The 23,083-nt window shown below is 40.4% G+C and overlaps 1 protein-coding gene across 3 annotated transcripts in view; it reads left to right on the top strand.

Annotated features, from left to right (window-relative positions):
- LOC119795280 (rho GTPase-activating protein 22-like) overlaps positions 1–23,083 on the top strand; it is a 41,292-nt gene that overhangs the window by 14,585 nt on the left and 3,624 nt on the right. Inside the window, exons 3-8 of one of the 3 annotated variants that reach the window (XM_038303184.1) lie at positions 5,270–5,357; positions 18,529–18,657; positions 21,930–22,137; positions 22,258–22,390; positions 22,470–22,543; positions 22,619–22,740. In XM_038303184.1, coding sequence (XP_038159112.1) covers positions 5,270–5,357; positions 18,529–18,657; positions 21,930–22,137; positions 22,258–22,390; positions 22,470–22,543; positions 22,619–22,740 — 754 coding nt within the window. Of the gene's footprint in view, positions 1–5,269; positions 5,358–10,544; positions 10,768–18,528; positions 18,658–19,256; positions 19,545–21,929; positions 22,138–22,257; positions 22,391–22,469; positions 22,544–22,618; positions 22,741–23,083 lie in introns of those variants that run through there. The other 2 variants (XM_038303185.1, XM_038303186.1) reach the window with 2 other exon arrangements.

The following is a 23,083-nucleotide window of genomic DNA, read 5'->3' as shown; positions in this document are numbered from 1 at the left end:
TGAAAGCTCTGGACGAGCTTAACCCCCTGTCTCCTCGTGAAAGCTCTGGACGAGCTTAACCCCCTGTCTCCTCGTGAAAGCTCTGGATGAGCTTAACCCCCTGTCTCCTCGTGAAAGCTCTGGATGAGCTTAACCCCCTGTCTCCTCGTGAAAGCTCTGGATGAGCTTAACCTCCTGTCTCCTCGTGAAAGCTCTGGACGAGCTTAACCCCCTGTCTCCTCGTGAAAGCTCTGGATGAGCTTAACCCCCTGTCTCCTCGTGAAAGCTCTGGATGAGATTAACCCCCTGTCTCCTCGTGAAAGCTCTGGATGAGATTAACCCCCTGTCTCCTCGTGAAAGCTCTGGATGAGCTTAACCCCCTGTCTCCTCGTGAAAGCTCTGGATGAGCTTAACCCCCTGTCTCCTCGTGAAAGCTCTGGATGAGATTAACCCCCTGTCTCCTCGTGAAAGCTCTGGATGAGCTTAACCCCCTGTCTCCTCGTGAAAGCTCTGGATGAGCTTAACCCCCTGTCTCCTCGTGAAAGCTCTGGATGAGCTTAACCCCCTGTCTCCTCGTGAAAGCTCTGGATGAGCTTAACCTCCTGTCTCCTCGTGAAAGCTCTGGACGAGCTTAACCCCCTGTCTCCTCGTGAAAGCTCTGGACGAGCTTAACCCCCTGTCTCCTCGTGAAAGCTCTGGACGAGCTTAACCCCCTGTCTCCTCGTGAAAGCTCTGGATGAGCTTAACCCCCTGTCTCCTCGTGAAAGCTCTGGATGAGCTTAACCCCCTGTCTCCTCGTGAAAGCTCTGGATGAGCTTAACCCCCTGTCTCCTCGTGAAAGCTCTGGATGAGCTTAACCCCCTGTCTCCTCGTGAAAGCTCTGGATGAGCTTAACCACCTGTCTCCTCGTGAAAGCTCTGGATGAGCTTAACCTCCTGTTTCCTTGTGAAAGCTCTGGACGAGCTTAACCACCTGTTTCCTTGTGGAGCTCTGGAAGAACTGTCTCTCTGGCAACCTGTCTCTGGCCTGCAGCTCTGGGAGAGTTGCATCATAGGAAGCCAGTCCCAAGCCTGACGCTCTAGGAAAGCTAACCTGCTAACCTGCCCTGGTGAGCCAACCCAAGAATTCTACGTGGATGCTACCTGACGACTCCCCTGCGGAGTTTCCCTAAGAGGTTCCCATGTGGATTTCCCCTGTTGTTTCCCTGCAGTGAGCTGGAAGCTCGAATCCAGCCATCTCCCTTCCCCGCACAGATCCCAGCGAATCAGTCCCCTGCCTGAACTGTGATTCATGTGCTTCTTCCTAAAATAAACTCTTTGGACTTTTTACCAGTGCCTCTCTGTGTGTTCTGCATCTTGGGCTAACTCTCTGTGACACCCATCATGACAGTAGCTTTAATTTCTAAGTAATTCCAAGTCTGCTAGTCGAACATTTTTATGTATCACAAACTGCAACGTTTAAATTAATAGGAAAATTATAACACATTCCAGCCGACATGTTGAATTAGTCATGGATCCCTTCGATGCATTCGATGGGAACATCTGAACACACGTGCTACACTGGCAGATCAGCATTAGTTTTCAGAACAAAGATCTAACCTACAGACAGGTATGGCTTTGAATGTGCGTGGTAATCATCCTTCAGGTGAAAATCTTATTGATCTTCACTCTTCACAACATCAGTCCATTTCCAGCAGACAGACGCCGATTTCCATCAGTAGCCTTTAATCCCTATCATCGTCATCATCATCATCACCGTCCTTCCACCCACGCCAAGCGGCTGAAGGCTCTGACAAGCCTGCCTTCAATCAGAGTTATCAATACTCATTCAGCCTGCATTGATTTCTAAACTCCTAGTGGATTCAGCTGCACCCTTAAGCATCAGACACACTCAGCTGAATATGAGACCCTTTTTACACCCCCTCTTCCTCTAATCGATTGGATATCTAAAGTCCTGGATGGGGGTTGATGTGTTTTAGTGGAGGCCTGATCTACGAAACAGAACAAGACCGCCCCCCCTGAGAGATACAACGATGTGATAATTGGGAGCAGGAAAGCGGGAATCTGAAACAGGTTTTCCTCTTTTCATCTGCAGAGATAAATCCACTACAGGACAAATGGACTCCAGTTATCAGACAATAGATGACGGGTTCAGCAATCAGTGAACACAAACACACTGAAAGATGCGTCGTTACTTTAATGGGAGGAGGCAGGAGGCCTGTCTTTATCACCGAAAGCTCTTTAATGTTCAGATAATTTATTTGTTTTTAAAATACCAAAATAACTAGTGTTAGGTTAAAAATGTAGGTTTGTAACAGAAAGGGATTCTCAAACAGCTTCTGCAGAAGGGGAAACAGCCAAACCCAACAGTCCAACTCTCTCTCTCCGACCCCCCTCCTTGCAGTGCCTTATTTATTAACAGAACATAACACATGGTTACAAAACAGAGTATTGTTCTGAAAGGACAATTGATCAGGTCTTAAGACAGGATGCTCCACTGACTGAATCCCAAGGCAGAGAGAGAGTGGTCCTCCCGACTGAATCATAAGACAGAGTGAAGCATCTCCCTTCTCAATGTTTCATATGCATACACACATTAATTTTATAATCATCATTGAATAAACCTAACAACTGGCCAACAACCACAACACCCCAAGGTTTGGATGTTTTTCTCATTTCATCACAAACAGTAAATTAAACGGTTGTATCTGACTGAAACATTAAAGAGATTAGTTTGTTGTAACTTTCAACAGCTGAGCATAGAAACTGCAGCTGATCACATTTTACATCTAAATATATCCCTGAAATCTAAATATAAAATAGGAATATATCTTATATTATCTATATTTATTTATATAATATAATCATCCTAAATCCATCCTGAATCAAAATTTTTATTCTCACACAAAAACCTTTTGAATATATACTAATACATACTAATTAATTAACTTGTGGTTCCACTGCCATGATACAGGGTGTAACTGCCTGATCTGTACCATCAGCTCATTTCTGCATGTGCAAGCAGATATACACCCAGGTTTCCATAAATAATATAATTAAGGTACTAAAAGTACTTATTTCTATCCTAACTCGCTAAAGAATGCTAATACACACTTTCAAACAATTTTTTTAATTAATTTTCTTAGACAATCTTGATGCTTTTTACATTTTCTTCTTTAAATAGACGTCATCATGGGACATGCTCAGAGCAGTCCGGCTAAATATGATTAAACTATGTTTATCTGTATTTTAGTTGTTTCTTTCTTCAGGTTATGCACTATATACAATGTTTGACATAAAAGGAAAAAATAAAACTAAAAAAACCTAGATTTATGTTTAAATCCAAAGACGAAAAAGTTAGCTCCTTCAAGTAGGATTCCATTTCCTGTACAGATCAGGAACAGAGTGATAAAACAGAAAGGATTTAAATGCATTGATTTTCTCAGGAAAAAATGTATTAACCTTTAACACTTTAAAGTTTAGTTTGAGGGAAAAAACATAATTTACGACCGGATGGATATGTGGTTGCGCAAATGACCTGATGGTAAGGATCGTTTTACCGATTCAGATTGTGCAAACGGTACTGATCGTGCTAACGGTATGGATCGTGGGACCGGTTCAGATCGTGCTAACGGTACGGATCGTGTTAACGGTACTGATCGTGCTAACAGTACTGATCGTGCAAACGGTACGGATCGCGTTAACGGTACGGATCGTGGGACCGGTTCAGATCGTGCTAACGGTACGGATTGTGCTAACGGTACGGATCGTGCTAACGGTACGGATCGTTGGACCGGTCCAGATCATGCTAACAGTACGGATTGTGGGACCGGTTCAGATCATGCTAACGGTACGGATCGTGTGACCGGTTCAGATCATGCTAACGGTACGAATCATGCTAACGGTACTGATCGTGCTAACGGTACTGATCGTGCTAACGGTAATGATCGTGTTAACGGTACGGATCGTGGGACCGGTTCAGATCGTGCTAACGGTACGGATCGTGCTAAAGGTACAGATCGTTGGACCGGTTCAGATCGTGCTAACGGTACGGATCTTGCTAACGGTATGGATCATGTGACCGGTTCAGATCGTGCTAACGGTACAGATCGTGCTAACGGTACGGATCGTGGGACCGGTTCAGATCGTGCTAACGGTTCAGATCGTGCTAACGGTACGGATCGTGGGACCGGTTCAGATGGTGCTAACGGTACGGATCGTGCTAACGAACTTCACCTTCTCATTAGCTCTCCTATCAGTGAGGGCGCCTGGTTATCTTCTAAAGATTTAAGAATTAGATTTAAAATATATATTAGGTTTTAAATTTATAATTAAATAGAAAATTAATTAAAGACATGAATATAGAAATATAGATTCATTTATCTTTAACATTTTGCTATTAAATGTTAGGAAACAGCTCTAAATTTGAAGAAAGTGCGCTAAATAAAAGAAATGTGACAGTTTTCATTTTTTGAGTACATTTTTTATATTCTGGGCCTCATATTGCTGCCCATCATGCTGCCAGTGTAAAAATCCTGACTGGTCAAAATGGAAAGCGTCGCCAGCGCGTAGAATGCATGCATTCTGCAAAGCGTCTGGTGTTTTTGCTCCTTAGATCCTGAGGTTTGGTTCTAATGATGAACCTGAGGCTCTTCGGTGTTCAGGACTAACAGATTCATGAAGCCTCCACATTCAGCGCTGCTGCAGCTTCACGAGAGGCACACGTTTTCAAAAGCATCGGCTGCCGTTGGTCCAACAATCAACCGTTTGATTTATGTTCTCAGGTTACGTGTTGCAGTCTTTCTCCACCCATTCATCTGCAGCCAGCTACAACCGCTGTTATTCTGAGCACACAGCTCCCCTGGGATATCTACCCCGACATGCCCCGAACGACATCAATCCATAGGCTGCAGTCCTTTCCATTTGTTTCCATGGCGACTAATGCTGGCGACAGCCCAGCCCTTCTGGCAAAAGTGGTTTTGGCAGTCTGCAGACTGCCAGTGAGGAGATTAACAGGCCGACCTGCAGACGCTGGCATGTCTTTGCAGCTTTCCTGGCCCCCCCACTTCTTGGGGGGCTAAATGGGTATTGATCTGGATAATGTATTCTGATAATCTGTGCTGGTCATGGTTCAATCAGAGAAGTGGTTTATAAAAGGTTAAGAGGTATAATATAAGGAGATAAAATGAGAGATGCCTTGGTGGAGGACAGAGGACATTCCTTCCATCCAGAAAAGAAGGAGAACTGTCTGTAAGCTGCTTTATCTAACTGGAAATGCCTGCATGTTTCAGGGCTTCATACCCCTGCAGGGATGTCAGGTCAACGAACTCAGCGCCAACCCAGACGAACCAGGCCGACACCTCTTTGAAATCGTACCAGGTGAGATCCGACATCTTTGATTCGATCCAAACGTCCTTCCCCTCCACTTCTTTCTGCATCCTCACCATCAGAGGTGGACAAAGTACTCATCACCAGTACTGAAGTAAAAGTATTGGTACTCAGTCAAATCTTATTCAAGCAAAAGTAAAAGTCACTCAGTCAAACATCTACTCTAGTTAAAATATTAAAGTACTCGCTTTTGAAAGTACTTAAGTATTCAAAAGTAAATACATTTATGAGTACTTCAATTTAATTCAATTCAATTTATTTCTATAGCGCCAATTCACAACACATGTCATCTCAAGGCACTTTACAGTTTAACCAGATCATCCAGTCAGATTGATTCAAAGTTTTCTATCTAAAGAAAACCAGCTGATTGCATCGACTTTACATCAGTCCCTCACACTAAGCATGCTTGTAGCGACAGTGAAGAGGAAAAACTCCCTTTGAACAGGAAGAAACCTCCAGCAGAACCAGGTTCAGTGTGAGCGGCCATCTGCTGAGGCCGACTGGGGTTCAAGGAGACAGAAGCAGTTATAGAAAAAGAATCATAGATACAAAAGGCAACTGTCAACCAGCTCCACAGGCGGCCCCGTCCAGGAAACACACAGCCAGGCAGACGAGCTCCGAGCCAGCTCCCATGTCAGAGGATGAAGAGAGCACATCAAGTTAGTCACAGTCAGAGAAACAGGACTACACTGAAAAACAGGCTGATCTCCAGCATCTATAAACAAAGGTGTTGATGGCAGCAGCACAGCTGATATTTCTCTCCAGGATGGAGTCACAGCCAAACAGGAACAGACCAGATGAAGCTACTATGAGAAAAAGCAGAGAGAGCAGAACGTTAGAGATTGAACTAACAGATTCTGCAGAGTGGGAGAATAGAGAGAAGAATGAAGCAGAATGATGAAACGGGGTTCCCTATGTCCTCCAGCAGTCTAAGCCTATAGCAGCATAAATATAGAGATAGCTCAGGATAACCTGAGCCACTCTAACTATAAGCTTTATCAAAAAATAAAGTTTTAAGCCTAGCCTTAAAAGTAGACAGGGTGTCTGCCTCATGGACTAAAACTGTACCTAAGTATCCAAGAATACAAATTAACTTTTTTAATATCAGTACATTTATGTCTAATTTTTAGAGCAATTTTTAGAACCTGTGACTTTCAGAAACCACCTATTGATGTGTAGAAACACCTGCTATAGATTCTAAATCACCTGGAAAGAACTTCAGCATGAAAATAAAGAACATTATTACTATTATTACTATTTCTTATTTAAAAACAAAACTTCACTGTAGAACAGAGGTTTAAGGTTGAATGTATTACCGCAGCACTTCTATGAGAAATCCTACTGAACATCTCGGCCACATGGCAACAAGTAACACCTTTATAGAATTCATAAACCAGTAAATAACATCTGCTCTGAGTTTTTCACATTTGCAGAGGTGCCAAGTAACAAAGTACAAATACTTTGTTACTTTTCTTCAGTAGAAATGTTGGCTATCTATACTTTACTGGAGTAACTATTTTTTAGACAACTTTTTATTTTCTACTCTTTACATTTGAAAAATAGGCTCATTCGTTTTGTTTCATTTAAGCTCCATTTTTCATTATGGCCTGTTGGTGTTTAAAAAAACAAAACACTATCAAAATAATTAGTTTCATCCAGACAGTTCATTTATTTTTGGTTGGACTCGGTGCTGCCCCAACTTGTTGCTCATCACATACCGAAAAAAAATGTTTTTCAAGAAGCTGCAAAGTTAAATGTTACACTGTTACCATTAGTTATAAAACTAAGAAAATGAAGTCTAAGGAGGCTATCATCCAGAATTGTAGAAAAATGTTCCTTTGTAAAATGTTCCCAGTAAAGCTTCTGGCCTTGACAGTTTTTCCTGTATTACTTTTACTTTTATACTTTTAGTTTTAAAAATGGTACTTTTACACTTTTACTGGAATAAAAACCTGAAGTTGATCCTCTAACTTCTACAAAAGTGTTTTTAAACAGCAGGATTTCTACCTTTATATTATCAGCTTAATATAAAGGAGAACCAACAGGTGGATTAGATCAGTGATAATTAGAAAACCGGGCAGAGTTAGGCATGTGAGTGGGATGAGCAATTAAGGTGAGTTATCAGGGCAGATCATTACAGAACGGTCCGCTGGCCTACCCACTAAGTGGTTTGGGATGGCCCTTAATGTGGCAGATCCTCTGCAGAAACACGCAAACTGAGGGTTAAGAGCTCAGAGTTCGTTTTTAGGGATTGGACCGAAAACAAACAACGACAAAGGGAAAACTAGGATAGGGGACTAGAGATAAATGAAAAAACACCAAAAAGGAATAGTAAAACTAAAAAGTAATTCCAGACATGATATCATTGTTAACAGTTAAAGCATAATAACAAATCCAGGCTAAAAACCCAACTTGAAAACTAAAAAGAAACAAAAATCCCAGAACGGCTGAAGGGTTCACCTTTACGGCTGCATACATTTCTATGTTTCCCTTTGTGGTGAAATTGTTAAACCTTTGTCTTTTCTGGACATAAAACTTTCCCAGTTTGGGTTTGTCCAGGACTCTCCTTCCTCTAACAATTTATGAGGATTAGTGCCTCCTAGTGTTGTTCTCCAAGAGCCTGGCCACAATATGCCATGGAAAATACAAATCCCAAACTGAAGAGCCCAGATCATGCACACAAAAAAACACAGAAATTCATGAAAAAGAATCACACATTTAAAAGCACGACTTAAATTTATTTATAAATTTAAATAAATATAAGTATGGATGAAAAAATTGAAAGTTCAAATTACAAATCTACAACCCTGGATGAATCTTTACCTATACTGAGATGAAATAAGACTTAAAAGGATAAATGTTTTTATCAGCTCTTATCTTAGCCATAGAAAATGGATGAACTAGTTCAGTTTGAGCCACCCTGTACCAAAAAGGAAACAAAGGAGCATAAAACCCCTATATTTCCAAATAAATGACAGAAGACGGAGTAGATTTTCCAAAACCATCTTAATTAAAGGAATAGTAGATGATCTGTTGGTCGTCCCACATGCCAAACTTTGCTCACTAAATGCCAGTTTGCACACTTCAACACCTTCAGAGTTTATGCATCCAGTTAGCTTTGGTTTCAGAAAAAGATTTTTTGCTGACATGTGAAGACATCTTCTCCCCCATGAATATAAAACACCAGGGCTGTTCTGAAAAGAGCCAGAAAGATGAAGGTTCGACGCAGGTTTGAATGTTGATTGTCCTTCATTCCTTCAGCAGGTGACTGTTGGTTTAAAATAAGGCTTCTGTTTGCTTCAGAGCAGTCAATATTACAGGGGGGCGTGAACCCACCGGCCTGCAGCACTGAACCCCAAAAAAGAAGAAAGTTTGAGGGAAAATAACCAGACAGCTGAAGAGCAAAGCGATTAAAAGGAAAAATAGTTTGACTATAAGATCTAACCTGCAAAAGCAATCTAGTAATAAGTACAAATTTATTAAATTAAATTATATTTAGCCTTAATTTGAGCAGGTAAATAAGACGATCTTCCAATGGAATGAGTATTTTTACTCCTAAAAGAACAGTCCGGTCAGCAAGGAATAATCAGTGGATCATTAGTTATACCTAAAACTAATATGTTTGTGATGATTTAATTAATTTAGCATTAATCAGTAAAAAAATATATGTTGGTGGTTAGAAACCGAGGGAGACTCCTTTCTGAATTTGGAGTCGTTTTCTCTCTTTAAATGGAAAATAGCTTCTTCTCCTCTGACAAACCCAGAGAGGTGAAAAGAGTTTTTATCTTCTCCCAGATGAATGAAAAACTTTACCAGCATCTTTTCAAATGTGTGATTAGTAGTTACTGTTGGATGCACAAAGTGATACAAACTTGATCTGTTCCCAAACCTGTTGCCATAGTAATGCAATCACAGGTAAACTGTTCCACTTGATTTCTAGGAAAATTATCTGCTCCAACTTATTAATATCTCCATTTACCAGACATGTATTGACTCATTTTCCTTTTTTTTATTATCAAATACACAAGGATAATATCCTTTTACAATCAAAAGGGTGGAAATGTGGTTGGAAAATTTAGTTTCTCTTATTTCATATATTAATTCATCTTATTTATCCACTATCAAAGTTTTTACTTGGCCTGTTTCACCTGCAAGGCCACAGAATGCCCCTGAGTGAGGGATGGTTTTAGACCAGACAGCTTCTTCCCATAAAAAACCCGATTCTTTCTCAGGTTAACATGTTACTGTTTAACCAAAGTGTCTGTAATTTGTTTATACCCTGACTACTTTCCATTATTGTAAGTAAGGGGGAACGAACGCTGCCCAGATCAGACCAGGGCTGATTACCGTGCAATAAGGGCCGTATGATGAACTGTTCTCTTTTGCAAAGATAAAAATAAAATGTTGACTGAGTGAAATCCATTGATCTCCGTTTATTTAACTGGAGTAAAAAGTTAACTACTTTTTTTCCCACAACACTTCTCAGACCAGGATCTGATCTCAGCCACTTAACCCCCCATGCTTTTAGTCTTGCACACGGTTGCTTCAGTTTTACCTGTTCAATGTGATCCTTAAGGTTTATTGAAAGACTCTGATATGAATGTTGATGAAAGTTGGCATGGAGACAAGTTTGAGCTGCCAGAGGGTGACTGAACTGGTTGGTGTCAGGAAGAACAGATGGGTAGCAGGGAAACGATGAGTGGAGACGAACTCTGACCAGACTGGACGATGGCTGACCGGCTGGAAGCAGCCTTTCAGTAAACTAAACCAGACCAGAATCCATGGAGGACAGGCCAAGCAGAGGAACCCAGGAAGGATGGTGCTGCACACTGACACATCTGGACGAGGAGACATTCTGGAGGGGAAGAACTGAGATATCACTCTGCTGCAAAGAAACAAATGTGTCCAAAAAGTTCTTAAACTATAACAATGCTTTGAATGTTTCCAAGGTTTAAATGTAGGAAGAAACATCTTCAATGCTTGCTTTGCTCCACGAGAGGCTTTGTGTGTTTTCCCTGTTTGTTGCTATGAGTTTGACAAAGATTGGAGGACAGCCCACCTCCCAGTCACTCCTGGGACACCCAAAGACAAAGAGAGAGAGCCTCGATCCAGCCCTCTGCAGGGAGCTGCCTCTCCCCAGGGGGGCTGAGGGCAGACCTGCTGCCTGCACCGCTGAGTGAGGAGTAGGAATCGGCTCGTCTGACGCCTCTGGCTTCCAGCAGAGTGGAGCATGCCTCAGCAGGAAGTTCTGGCCGCTGGCGCACCTACCTGTGTGCCGATCTGCTTCCAAAAGGAGGAGCTGCTTCTTTATGCTGCAGCTTTCTGCCTGTCCCTGCTGCAGCCTTAGACATGGGGCCGGTCTGCTGCAAGCCGGGCAGACTGAGGAAAGCACGTCTCCAAGGTAACGGGAAACAGATGCTGGAGAGTTTTTACAAGTGTGGCGGACAGGGAGGACGAGGACTGAGTGGCTTTGAGACTGCTGGGAGATTTATAGCAGAGTCACAACGAGCTTTTCTGGTATTGTTGGGCTCTGATTCAAATTCTCCTGACTTTTACACACAATTTAAAGAATGTTTAGACTTATTTTGCTGTGAAATCTGCAAAAATCTGTGAATGTATAAAAATGGATCATGGCAGCAAACCTGGTATCCTGTTGTTTAAGAGATGATATAAAGATGTGAGCTTTCTGATTCAAAGTTACACAACAGTAGCTTAGCATGCAGAGCTTAGATGTTTCGTTTTTCTTTTTTTTTGGGGGGGGGGGGGGGGTTCTGCACAGGATAAACACCCCAACAACTTCATTTTTGTGGCTGACTTGGATAAATATTTCTAAGTAGGAGTCCAAACAGGAAGCAGAAATGCTGTGACCCTGAATGCATCATAGGAGGCAAAACCTGGAACTCAAAGCTTTTTGTGACATTTTGAAATGAAAAAGCTTCCTGGATGGGAAGAGAAATGTCTTCAAACATGGAAACCAAGTCCAGTGGATTGTTTTTAATTTTATTTATTTTTTTAATCATAGGAGGCGGTTTAAGAGGCTGCATGAAAGCAGCAGCTGCTCTGTTGTCTGAACCCGGATTCACCATCCAGCTGCTGAAATGTCTGCATTTTCTGAGCATGATGGTGTCTCTTACAGACACATCTGATACAGATTCTCTACCAGGACAATGTTGATGGTCCAATATAATTTTCTGTTCTTTAAAGTTTAAGTTTGTTTTCTTTTTTAATATTTTGGTGTGGGCTGCACAGTGGGCTGTTTGTAGCACAGTTGCATTGAAGCAAGAAGCTTCCTGGGTTAGAGTCCCAGTGCAGGGTCTCCCTGGATGCAGTTTGCATGTTCTCCCTGTGCATGGCTGTGTGTTGCCGGTTAACGGACTGGTGACCTGTCCAGGTGTACCTCACCTTTCGTCCATAAACTGCAGGAGACCTGCAGCTGCATGCTGCTTGTTCATTGCATAACCAGCAGTTTTCTGTTTTTAAAGCCAATCTTTGAGTCACTACAGAATTGGATCCTATTTTGCATTTAGCTTTGCCTCTATGTGCAGATCGGTTTAAATTAACTTTAGATTTTTATCATTTTGTGTAGAAACATTAAACATGTTATAAAAAATTTTTTTCTTGTCACCCATTTGATAAAAATTGAAATCCAGAAATGTAGCTTTTATTTGTTGTCAGTTTAATAATAAAAAAATGTGTGTCTCAGAAAGTTTAAATAATGAAAGAATTAAATATTAAAAAATGATGATGTCAGACTCTAAACAGCTGAAGGCCTGCAAAGGTTTATGGCTCTCTGAATTTAGTCTGTGAGGGAAACATCCGACAGTCTTTAAAATCCTCCATCAGGATCTGGCAACGCCTGAACCTCCGCGTCACATGACCTAAACCTACTTATTCTATTGGTGCAGAATCCTTTGATATCATAACCAGTAAATATTTATATATTTTGGACCATCAACATTTTTTAAGATTACTTCAGTACTCAGGGGCGGATTTAGGAAATTTGGGGCCCTAGGCAAAGACAGGCAGGGGGCCCCTCCGAATTAAGAATGCAACACATAAAACAGACCCATTCTATAGATAGATAAATGTTAATAGAATAGACATCCATTATCTGTTCTAGGTTGTGTCCCTCTCTTCTTGTCCCTTTTCTTCTTGTTTTCCTCTCTATGTTTTGTACTCAGCTGACTTTTCATGCTGTCTCTAAAGGAATGAAAGATTTTTTCCAAGCACTAAGCTAACTTAGCTGATTGCTCCTTCCTGTGTTTCCAAAAAGGCCAAAGTAAATAACCCAGTCCTTCTTTTCACTGTAGACAAGCCATGATCTGCTTCTCTGTTCTCCATTTTTCATTTGGATGAAATAATAGCTGCATGAATCATGACAGCAGACAAGATAGAGGAGAGCAGGAGGCGGTGTTACCAATCTACTCGCTCTGGAGAGCAGAGTTCGCTGCTTTTAGATGTTGTCTCCAACGTCTCCAGTAGCAGAAAAAAAGTTACTAGATTTGGCGCTTTTTGAAATCAAAGTGCTAGAGGGGTCTGAAAAGTCGCTAAATATAGCGACTAAAGCGCTAAGTTGGCAACACTACTCTTTGCATGGTTTGTTTTCAAATGGTTTGCTGCTGCCTGTTTGGACCTTTCTGAACATGTGCAGCAAACGGACTGATCCAATATGGTGGACACTGAAGGGGGGGGCTGAGACACCTTCAGCGTTCTGATGGCATTTTAGAGAAATTACTTTTATTAAAAACATAATTAATGTGCACAAATAAGGAATAGCTGTATTAACCATACATGGAAACAGAGTTTTATGCGCAACTGTTTGGTTTTTCCTAATGGTTAATCAGCGCCTCCTTCTTCTGCTCAGACAATAGCTTCCATGTCAGTGAGGTCATCTGACGTCATTAACTGCATTTCACTTCTACCTGCTGTCAGGGAATCTCCACTTGATTCATACTTTTCAGCATTTTTAGGCGCTGCTGTTTCTTTCCAGTGGGTTACAGAAACCAAATGTTCTAGTAAAGCTCAGGAAGGGTTGATCCTTTAAAGGACAGTTTAAATTATAAAATGGTTATGGCTGCTGTTTTAAAAGCTAATGAGCTTGTCCCAGAGGCTTATAGAGAGAAAGGAGGCATTTACACAAACACATGCTGAGTTTTCCTGACAGACTGACAGACAGCTGAATCTTAGGCCAACAACTAGTTCTCATTACATGAGTGATAAAACCATTGAAAACCACACACGGCAAAACATTATCTAGAAAATAAGCACAAATTTCTTAAATTAAGTGTATTTACCCTTAATTTGAACAGGTAAATAAGATGATCTGCCAATGTAATTAGTGTTTTTACCCATAACCCCTGAAGCCCAGAGGGTCTTAGGAGCAAATTCCACCTAAAATGACATCTGTGAATTAAAGCAAGTACAGCTCCCAAACTATAAAATGGAAATACAATTGCTTGTATTTGTATCAGAGAGGACTATTTTTCAGTTGGAGCCACCATTTTTAATGTCATGTCTAATTTATATGTGATTAAACAAAAAAAAGAAAGAAAAGAATTTAGCCTTGCAAACTTTTTTTTTCAAAATAAACTCTGCAAAACACCATTAAAGCCCATTAGAAACTCTAGATGAACCCTCAGACTTTATAGATCCACATCTTGACTATAAGTCAAGCAAAGTTGAACTGAATAAGTTGAAGCATGTTTGTTCCACAAAGGTTTTAGTTGGCAGTGTGCTAGGATTTGGCACAATGCTAAAAGTGGCCAAATTATGCAAAAATGCATTTCTTCCACTCATAAAAGGGAATCTGGTCAGACAAATATGCTGATTTCCTTTATTGGAGACCTTCTGCATAAGACAAAGCCTTTGCTCATAAGATTTATCCGTTGGTTCATTGAAATTTACCAATAATATCACCAAACTGAATAGAAAATAACAGAGCAAGCTTATGTAACGCATGCCGGTTACATCACCTGAAATGGTCACATAATGACCTCCGACCCCTCCTTGGAAAGGTCTGAGCCTCTAGTTTCCAATGATGGCGGCCATTAGGGGGCGGGGCTAAAATTGAATACCTGCTGTTGCATTACTCCCACAGAGTCACACATTTCAGGTGGAATTTTAAATCTCATTTTATTTGTTTATACAGCTATAAAACAAAAAATATTTGTGAAAAAAAATTCTAAAACATGTTTTAGAAATTTTTAAGCCCCATTTGAAAGACTTGTGGATTAAACACCATGTGACTGTGTTTTGACAATTTCTATAAGATAAACATCAGCTGGTGTCAGATGGGCCCTGTCCCGGGCCCACCGGGCTTAAAATAAGATAATCAGATAATATGCACTTCAGATAAGACGATGCAATTGTGTTTTCTTATTTTATCTTAAATGTAAATTGTCTTGTTCTGTTGGCAAAGTATCTCATTTATCTCCTCAATTTAAGAACTTATTTAAAAAAAATAATGTCTTATTTAAATTGCTGTGTGCACTGCCAAAACGATGTAGAAATGTCCAAATGTCTTAAATGAATTGCATTTACCCTTAATTTTAGCAGGTAAATAAGATGATTTGCCAATAGAATGAGCATTTTTACTCTTAAAATAAGGTAATTAGATAATATACACTTGAAATAAGACAATGAAATAGTTTTTTCTTATCTTAAATTTAAATTGTCTTGTTCCATTGGCAAAGTTTCTCACTGACCTGCTCAATTTAAGAAAAATCCACTTATTTTAAGAAATAATTACTAACTTAGATAAACATTTTTTCCAGTGTAGTCAAAGTCTGCTCTTGCGTTTGGTTGAAATACTGTAGAACGGCGTCAAACAGGACATTCACCGTACAGAACTGAGCAGCGAGGCTGAATTAAGCAACTTTTCTACAAAAAGGCAGCTATAATGTTTTACTGCAGAGGCGATAACTTCCAGAAATGTTCTTCTCATTTCAGCGTTTCAAACCCTTCCAGTCCAAATCGATTTGGGACCATAACAAATGTTTGTTTTGGGAGAGAAGTCTGGTTAAAAAGATGATTCAGAGTCACTGTTTCTAGTTTTCCCAGGTGATGCTGGTGTTCAGATTGAATCTACCATCCCGACTGAACCCAGATTATCCAGACATCCATGCTTCTGGTTACAGCTCTGCTCATCATGAGAGTGTGACTTTAAAAGATGGGTGACAATGGCCCTCAGCTTTTACTGAGCCACTGTTTATATTTGGTTAGATGGCTGTGACAACCATGACTGTGTCTGTGGAAACACCAACACCCGACACTAATGACTCCAAACAGGAACACAGAGACATTCTCTAAATTACTCAAATAGATGCCAAAGACATAAGAAAAAAAAACATCATAAGCTGAGCTTAAAGGAAAAGTCCGGTCAGTAAGGAATAATTAATTGATCATTATTTATATCTAAAATAATACGTTTGCAGTGTTTAATGAATTTAGCATTGATCAGTAAAAAAATAAAATAATAATTTTCGTGGCCATCACTGAGTCTGGGAGCGGCCATTTTTGCCCAAATATAGTAACCCTTCCTTCCTGCCATCTTCCAGCAGTGACGTCACGGTGCGGTAAGCCTAGCGCCATTCTCCCCGCTTTACAAGCTAAATCAATGGGAACTACTAGACACATCTGCAATCAACAACAATTATTGAAGATTTCCAGAGGACTTCACCATTGAAATTCACCAGAGCTATAGTGAAACTGACAATGCCCACGTGCATGGCAGCTGGATGCTGGAATACATCGGGGAAAAAAGAAAAAAAGAGTTATTTCACCTTTCTGATTCCTGATCCTCCACGGACGGGTTGGTCGTTGGATCGCCAACTTGAAGAGGGAGGATTTGCCATCGAACTTCTGGCCAGAGAAAAAACCCGTAATATGTAGCCAACATTTGGAAGAAGAATGTTTTCAAGATGACTTGGATAATAGCGCGTTGTGACAAACACCAGATACAGCACTGGGACTTGATCAACAGCCGATACCGCACCGTGACGTCACTAACCAGTAGGTGGCAGTAGTGTTCTTTGACAAACATGGATGCCTCCAGTAAAGCACATTCACATGAAAATTTCTCTTAATTAAAAACACTGATCATTTATTGAACAGGATGGAATAATTTCATATTTAAAGGACTTTCAGAAGTTGGAATTCTAAATATGAGAGGACTTTTTTTTAAGATAACAGCTTTTTTGCTGCAATATATTTTTTCTTTTGCATAAAGTTATTATTCAACAATTATTTCTTATATATAAATAATTTTAGGTCATCTTAACTGTTTTTGTTTTATTTTTTCTCTATGTGCTGATCAGAGGACTCAAGTAACAAAGTACAAATACTTTGTTTCCTTAATTCAGTAGAAATATTGTCCATCAATTCTTTATTGGAATAAGTATTTTTACAAATTTTTACTTTCTACTCCTTAGATTTTAAAAACACATTAGTTTTGTTTCATTAAAGCTCATTTTCATTACGGCCTGTTGGTATAAAAAAAAAAAAAAAAAAACCCATCAAAATATTTGGTTTTATCCAAACAATGAATTTCTTTGTGGTTGGTGCTGCCCGAACTTGTTGTTCACTACATATCAAAATAAATAGTTTTTCAAGATGATGCAAAGTTAAATGTGACTCTGTTACCATTAGTTATAAAACAAAGAACATAAGGTCTAAGGAAGTTATCATTCAGAATAGTAGAAAAATGTTCCTTTAATAGGGTAGAGCAGTAAAGCTTCTGGCCTTAACAACTTTTCCTGCATTACTTTTTCTTTTATATTTGAAGTAGTTTTTAAATGGTACTGTTACACTTCTACTGGAGTAATAAACATGAATACTTTTAACACCTCTGGTGCTGATGTTAGATCTAAAGCCTTGCTGATTAGGCCAGGCATTAGTAGAACCGATGGAGCCATCTAGTGGAGAGAGGGCCTCATTGCACCAATGTTCGCTTTATTTAAAAAGCAGGAGGTTCAACAGCAATACACTACTCAGAAAAAAAGCAAGATCAGAGTATGCATCACCTCAATTTGAGGAAGATTGTTAGGAAGTGGTGGTGGTGGGTTAGGGGGGTGTTTAGTGTCAGATATCTGTGAAGATTCTCAGTCATCAAGATAAAGCTTGAAGAGTTCAGTTCAGGCTACTGAACATGAAGTTGACCTGTCCTTACCTGACTCACCCTTAAATGAGGCATGTGACTGAAACCACTGTGATAAGGGAGTAAACGAAACAAAAGTGGGTTCTCTGTTGGGTTCAGAGTCACCTGGTGACACTGATGTAAAGCTGTGTGTCGTCTGCATAGGTATGTTAACCTGTAAAGGACTAATGTCTCAGCAGGACCTGGAAAAACTATTTCCTGCTTTGTTCATCTTTAGTAGAATTTATCCCTGCAGCATTGTCTTCATAGGTTTGCCTAAAAAGTCCATCAGACAGCTGCAGCTGATCCAAAACGCTGCTGCCCGCGTTCTCACTAGATCTAAGAAAATAGAGCACATCAGCCCAGTTCTGAAGTCCTTCCACTGGATCCCTGTAGCTCAGAGAATAGATTATGAAATCATCCTGTTAGTCTAGAAATCACTGAATGACTGAGCTCCAAAGTACATGACAGGCTGGTTGGCAGGCGATCGACAGCCAGACCTCTCAGGTCAACTGGCTTAAATCTACTTTGCATACCTAGACCCAGAACAAAATACTGAAAACATCAAATTTCTAGAAAACTGTTAAAGTGCTAAAACCCTCAGTTGCTTTAAATGAAGACCGTAAAGTTTGGCCTTTGACAGAGTTATTTAAAAAGTATTAGTTTAGATATGTAACCACTTAATTTTCGTAGCACTCATTTCTTAATTTTAAGTAATAACTGTTTCTTTATAATTTATGGTTATATATATTATTAACCTTTATACTGCCGCTATATACTTTCCTTTTTCTGTTTTCATGTACAGCACTTGGAATGTCTTGAATAAACTTTCTTCTTCTCAGTTCCACCGTACCAAAGATTGTATCGATAGCATCCTCTAGTGGTCAATATAAATATGGAGATGTTTCATATTGAATGTTTAAATGAATTGCTTCACTAATCCGGTTCTGCTTCATTTATCAAATGGGTTCTCATGTCTCTCTTGTTGGTGGAACCACGTGTGTGATCCTCATGTTTGTCGCCTCCCAGGTGGAGCAGTGGAAAAGGAGCGCGCCCCAATCAGCCATGAATCCTTCCTGCTCATGGCAAGCTCTCAGACGGACATGGACGACTGGGTCAGGGCCATACGGCGGGTCATCTGGGCGCCATTTGGAGGAGGTAAACACCAAATCTACCCCCCTTAGGCCTTCCCACCACCTCCCTGCCTCCCTCTGTGTTCCTAGCCGACAACGTCTTTAGAAACATCTGCAGAAACCTCATCTAGTTGCTCTATTATTGGACATTTTCCCAAAAAAGTCCAGGTTTGATCACAGGAGTTTCTATTTCCTGTCAGCCACCAGTTGAGTGGAACTTGTTGGTTTTTATAATTAGTTTTGCCTTCAAACTTTCCCAAAGGTTTGATGTTCTGATCCTGCAGGTCCGCATCAGCTTCCCTAGAGATACCAGAACCATGGGGGAACGTCTCACCAGTGTCTTATGTTACCACAGGAACTGTATTAATAAATCAGGAGGAGGTTACCAATAATAAACTGGATGACATCACAGCCAAAACCTCATCTGCTTCTTCTGCTCATACATTAATCTCCTTTCTAAAGGGACACTATCTCTGTCTTAATGGTGTCAGATAGAGCCTGACGGGATGAAGAAATGTGATCCTAAGGCGGCTGTTCCCTCCCTGGGTTAAATAACTGGGCCCTCCTGTCTGCGGTCGGGTTTCCAGCTGCTGTGTGCGTCTCAGCTCAGGGTCCAGAATAGATCTGTGGTTCTTAGAGCTGAGGCTGGCAGCGCCTCTGCTGTGGGATTCACAGCGCCCTGACCTCATGGGGACATTCTTCTGATCTTCTCCTAATCTGGTCCGTTTGGAGTGAAGGATTAATCTCCCAGTTCCCAGAGTGAGATGCCAGACACAGGATGGACTGGTTTGGTGAAGTGCAGCTTTGGGATGTATGAGAGACGCTCCCTGCTGCCGTGCAGCTCCTGTACGGTGAAGTACTCTGATTACTGCCAGCTGTCAGCCAGCTGTGACTGCTGCAGCCAGTCCAACAGTAATTAGACGCTAATTCACTAAAACTTCCTTCTGAGTTTATATCTGCTATAAACGATAAACAGATTTATGCCAGTCAAGGATGAGTTTAGAGTTTTCATTATATTACATTTTTTATATTAGATATTGCACTGTATTATTGTACTAAATCTTTAATATTCTATTATTTTGTATTATACAATAATGTGTGTGTGTGTGTGTATATACATATATATATTTTAATATATATATATATAGATATAGATATATCTATATATATATATATATATATATATATATATATATATATATATATATATATATATATATTTGTCTGGAATTAGCTTTAACTTTACATGAACATCATAATAAAATCAAGCATAAATATTACAAATAAAATATAAAAAGTATTTTATATACATAATGATTTGCATTTTACATTTTCATATTTACAATAGTGTGGGTTTTATTTTAAAAGAGTCCGACCAAGTTGAGGACACACATTTATGCTTTTGTTTAATTCATTTCAATTGCAATTCTATTCAGTTTATTTCTATATCGCCAATTCCCATCACATGTCATCTCAAGGCACTTTAAAGTTCACCAGATCATCCAGTCAAATTCATTCAAAGTGTTCTACTTAAGCAAACCAACTGATTGCATCGACTAATTGACTCTTCAGCAATCCCTCAGACTAAGCATGCTTGTAGCGACAGTGGAGAGGAAAAACTCCCTTTGAACAGGAAGAAACCTCCAGCAGAACCAGGCTCAGTGTGAGCGGCCATCTGCTGAGGCCGACTGGGGTTCAAGGAGACAGAAGCAGAGATAGAAAAAGAAGCATAGATACAAAAGGCAACTGTCAACCAGCTCCACAGGCGGCCCCTTCCAGGAAACACACAGCCAGGCAGACAAGCTCCAAACCAGCTCCCATGTCAGAGGATGAAGAGAGCACATCCAGTTAGTCACAGTCAGAGAAACAGGACTACACTGGAAAACAGGCCGATCTCCAACATCTATAAACAAAGGTGTTGATGGCAGCAGCACAGCTGATATTTCTCTCCAGGATGGAGTCACAGCCAAACAGGATATATACTATATAGACTATAGAGCTCAGGATAACCTGAGCCACTCTAACTATAAGCTTTATCAAAAAGGAAAGTTTTAAGCCTAGCCTTAAAAGTAGACAGGGTGTCTGCCTCACGGACTAAAACTGGTAGTTGGTTCCACAGGAGAGGAGCCTGATAACTAAAAGATCTGCCTCCCATTCTACTTTTAGAAACTCTAGGAACCAGTAGTAAACCTGCAGATTGAGAGCGAAGTGCTCTGTTAGGAACATAAGGAACAATCAGATCAATTATCATTATAATACAATTAATAATAAAAATATTATTCTGAAAGGAGAATTAAATGTTGCAGTAGTTTGTTTTGATTCATTGATTGTTTTTTTAATGTTTACGTTTCTTCATATTTTAACATTCTGTAATTTTGACCAATGTTTGGAGAAATTTAGGCTGTTTTTTCCTGACTCCTCTGCCTCTTCCCTGCTCATGCTAATTTCCAACCTTGAAGTTTCTTCAGTATTTCATCAAGAACAGGCACAAAAAAAGTGAGTCAAAGTAGTATAGAAACCATGAACTTTAAGCCCATTTAATAAAATTGATTCTGTTATTCTGCTTCACCTACAACATCCTAGTCCTTCCTTTTAAATAATAATTGATTTATTCACACAAGAATTGAACCTGCTGTCTTTATGCTAAATGTCTGTTATTAAAAGCAGGTCTAACTGATAGCAGCAGCACTCTGAACAGTCCTTCTCTACCCAAGGAAACAGCGGTCGCACATCACAAGCCTTAGCTTCAGATGACGAATCTGAAACTGTAAAAAACACCTGGGATATATTTCCTTTGATAAATCAGAGGTGGTGCAAACCCTCAGCCCCTAGAGGTCGCACCACATGTTCTTTGCAACAATAATATATAAGCAGCCCTCCACTGTAGTGATCAGTATGCTGCAAAAACGATTAGAATGAAAAGTCTAATTTTCTTAAATCAAGCGTAATTACACTTAATTTGAGTAGGCAAATAAGGTGATTTGCCATTTTTAGTCTTAAAGTAAGTTAATTAGATAATGTAATTGTTTTCTCTTATTTTAAATGTAAATTGACTTGTTCCATTGGCAAAGTGTCTCACTTACCTCCTCAATTCAAGAACAAATGTGCTTAAATGCGACTCATTTAGATTTTCATTTTTTGCAGTGTATTGAAACAGTTGTGAGAGCAGAGCAGCAATTCTTTCTGCTACACTTTCAGATACATTAAAACCATTGAATTCCTAAAAGGTTTCCAGGCTAAATAACCTCCCTTTACACAGAGCCTCTTCTTTACCACCATACTTTGAATATTGTTCAGGAATCTTTGGCCAGCGTCTGGAGGACACGGTGCAGTTTGAGAGGAAGTTTGGTCCTCGGCTGGCGCCGCTGCTGGTGGAGCAGTGCGCCGACTTCATCAGAGAGAGGGGCCTGGATGAAGAGGGTTTATTTCGGATGCCTGGACAGGCCAACCTGGTCAAAGAGCTGCAGGAGGCCTTCGACTGCGGAGACAAGCCTCTGTTTGACAGGTGAGGGCCCCTGTAGAGCGGCTCCTGGCCCTTGCACTGAGCACTCAATACTGAACAACTTGATTTATCTCTATGAAATCCCAAAACGACCACCTTCAAGTGTCATTTTCTGACCTGCAGTAACACAGACGTCCACACGGTGGCGTCCTTGCTGAAGTTGTACCTGAGGGAACTGCCTGAACCAGTCATCCCCTTCTCCAAATATGAAGACTTCCTAACATGTGCACAGCTTTTGTCCAAAGATGAGGAGGAGGTCTGCAACTTTTACCTCCAAATTTGTTTTCTTTCTTTCTTTGACATCAGCTGACATGTGTTTTTTTTTTTTTAATCAGGGGATCCAGGAGCTTGGAAAGCAAGTCAACACTCTACCTCTGCCCAACTACAATCTCCTCGAGTACATATGCAAGTAGGTCCTCCTTTTTCCAAAGCCGCCTCTGCAGACGTTTGGTGTTTTTTTTAGACCTTTGTGATTTTCTTCCAGGTTCCTTGATGAGGTTCAGTCCCACTGCAACGAAAACAAGATGAGTGTCCAGAACCTCGCTACAGTATTTGGACCAAATATCCTTCGACCCAAGATGGAGGACCCGGTGTCTCTCATGGAAGGTACGAGGACCAGATCAAAGGATTCACACCCCTCAATCCAGAGGAAATGCTTCCCACCAATAGATTTAAAAACTGAAAAGTGTGACATGCCTGTTTATTTATTTCTAAAGTTGTCCGGGAGTTTTGAATCTGTGCACATCTAGCTAACAGCTTTCCCCATTAGGAGCTTACTCCATCCAGGCTTTGACTGGGCCGTTCTTATACATGAGCTAACTTTGATCCAAACCATCCCATTGAAGGTCAGCCTGACGCTTTACGCGCCGTCCCGCTAGGACAGAAACCTTTGCCCCCGTTAGCATTTAACTCCACTTTAATATCATCATTGTAGTGGAGTTCTTCTCTT

This window comes from Cyprinodon tularosa, unplaced genomic scaffold, assembly GCF_016077235.1.
Source record: "Cyprinodon tularosa strain WSP-4 unplaced genomic scaffold, ASM1607723v1 ctg508, whole genome shotgun sequence".
NCBI lineage: Eukaryota > Metazoa > Chordata > Actinopteri > Cyprinodontiformes > Cyprinodontidae > Cyprinodon > Cyprinodon tularosa.
The sequence above is the reverse complement of the archived record's forward strand: the minus strand, read 5'-3'. Positions and strand labels throughout refer to the sequence as shown.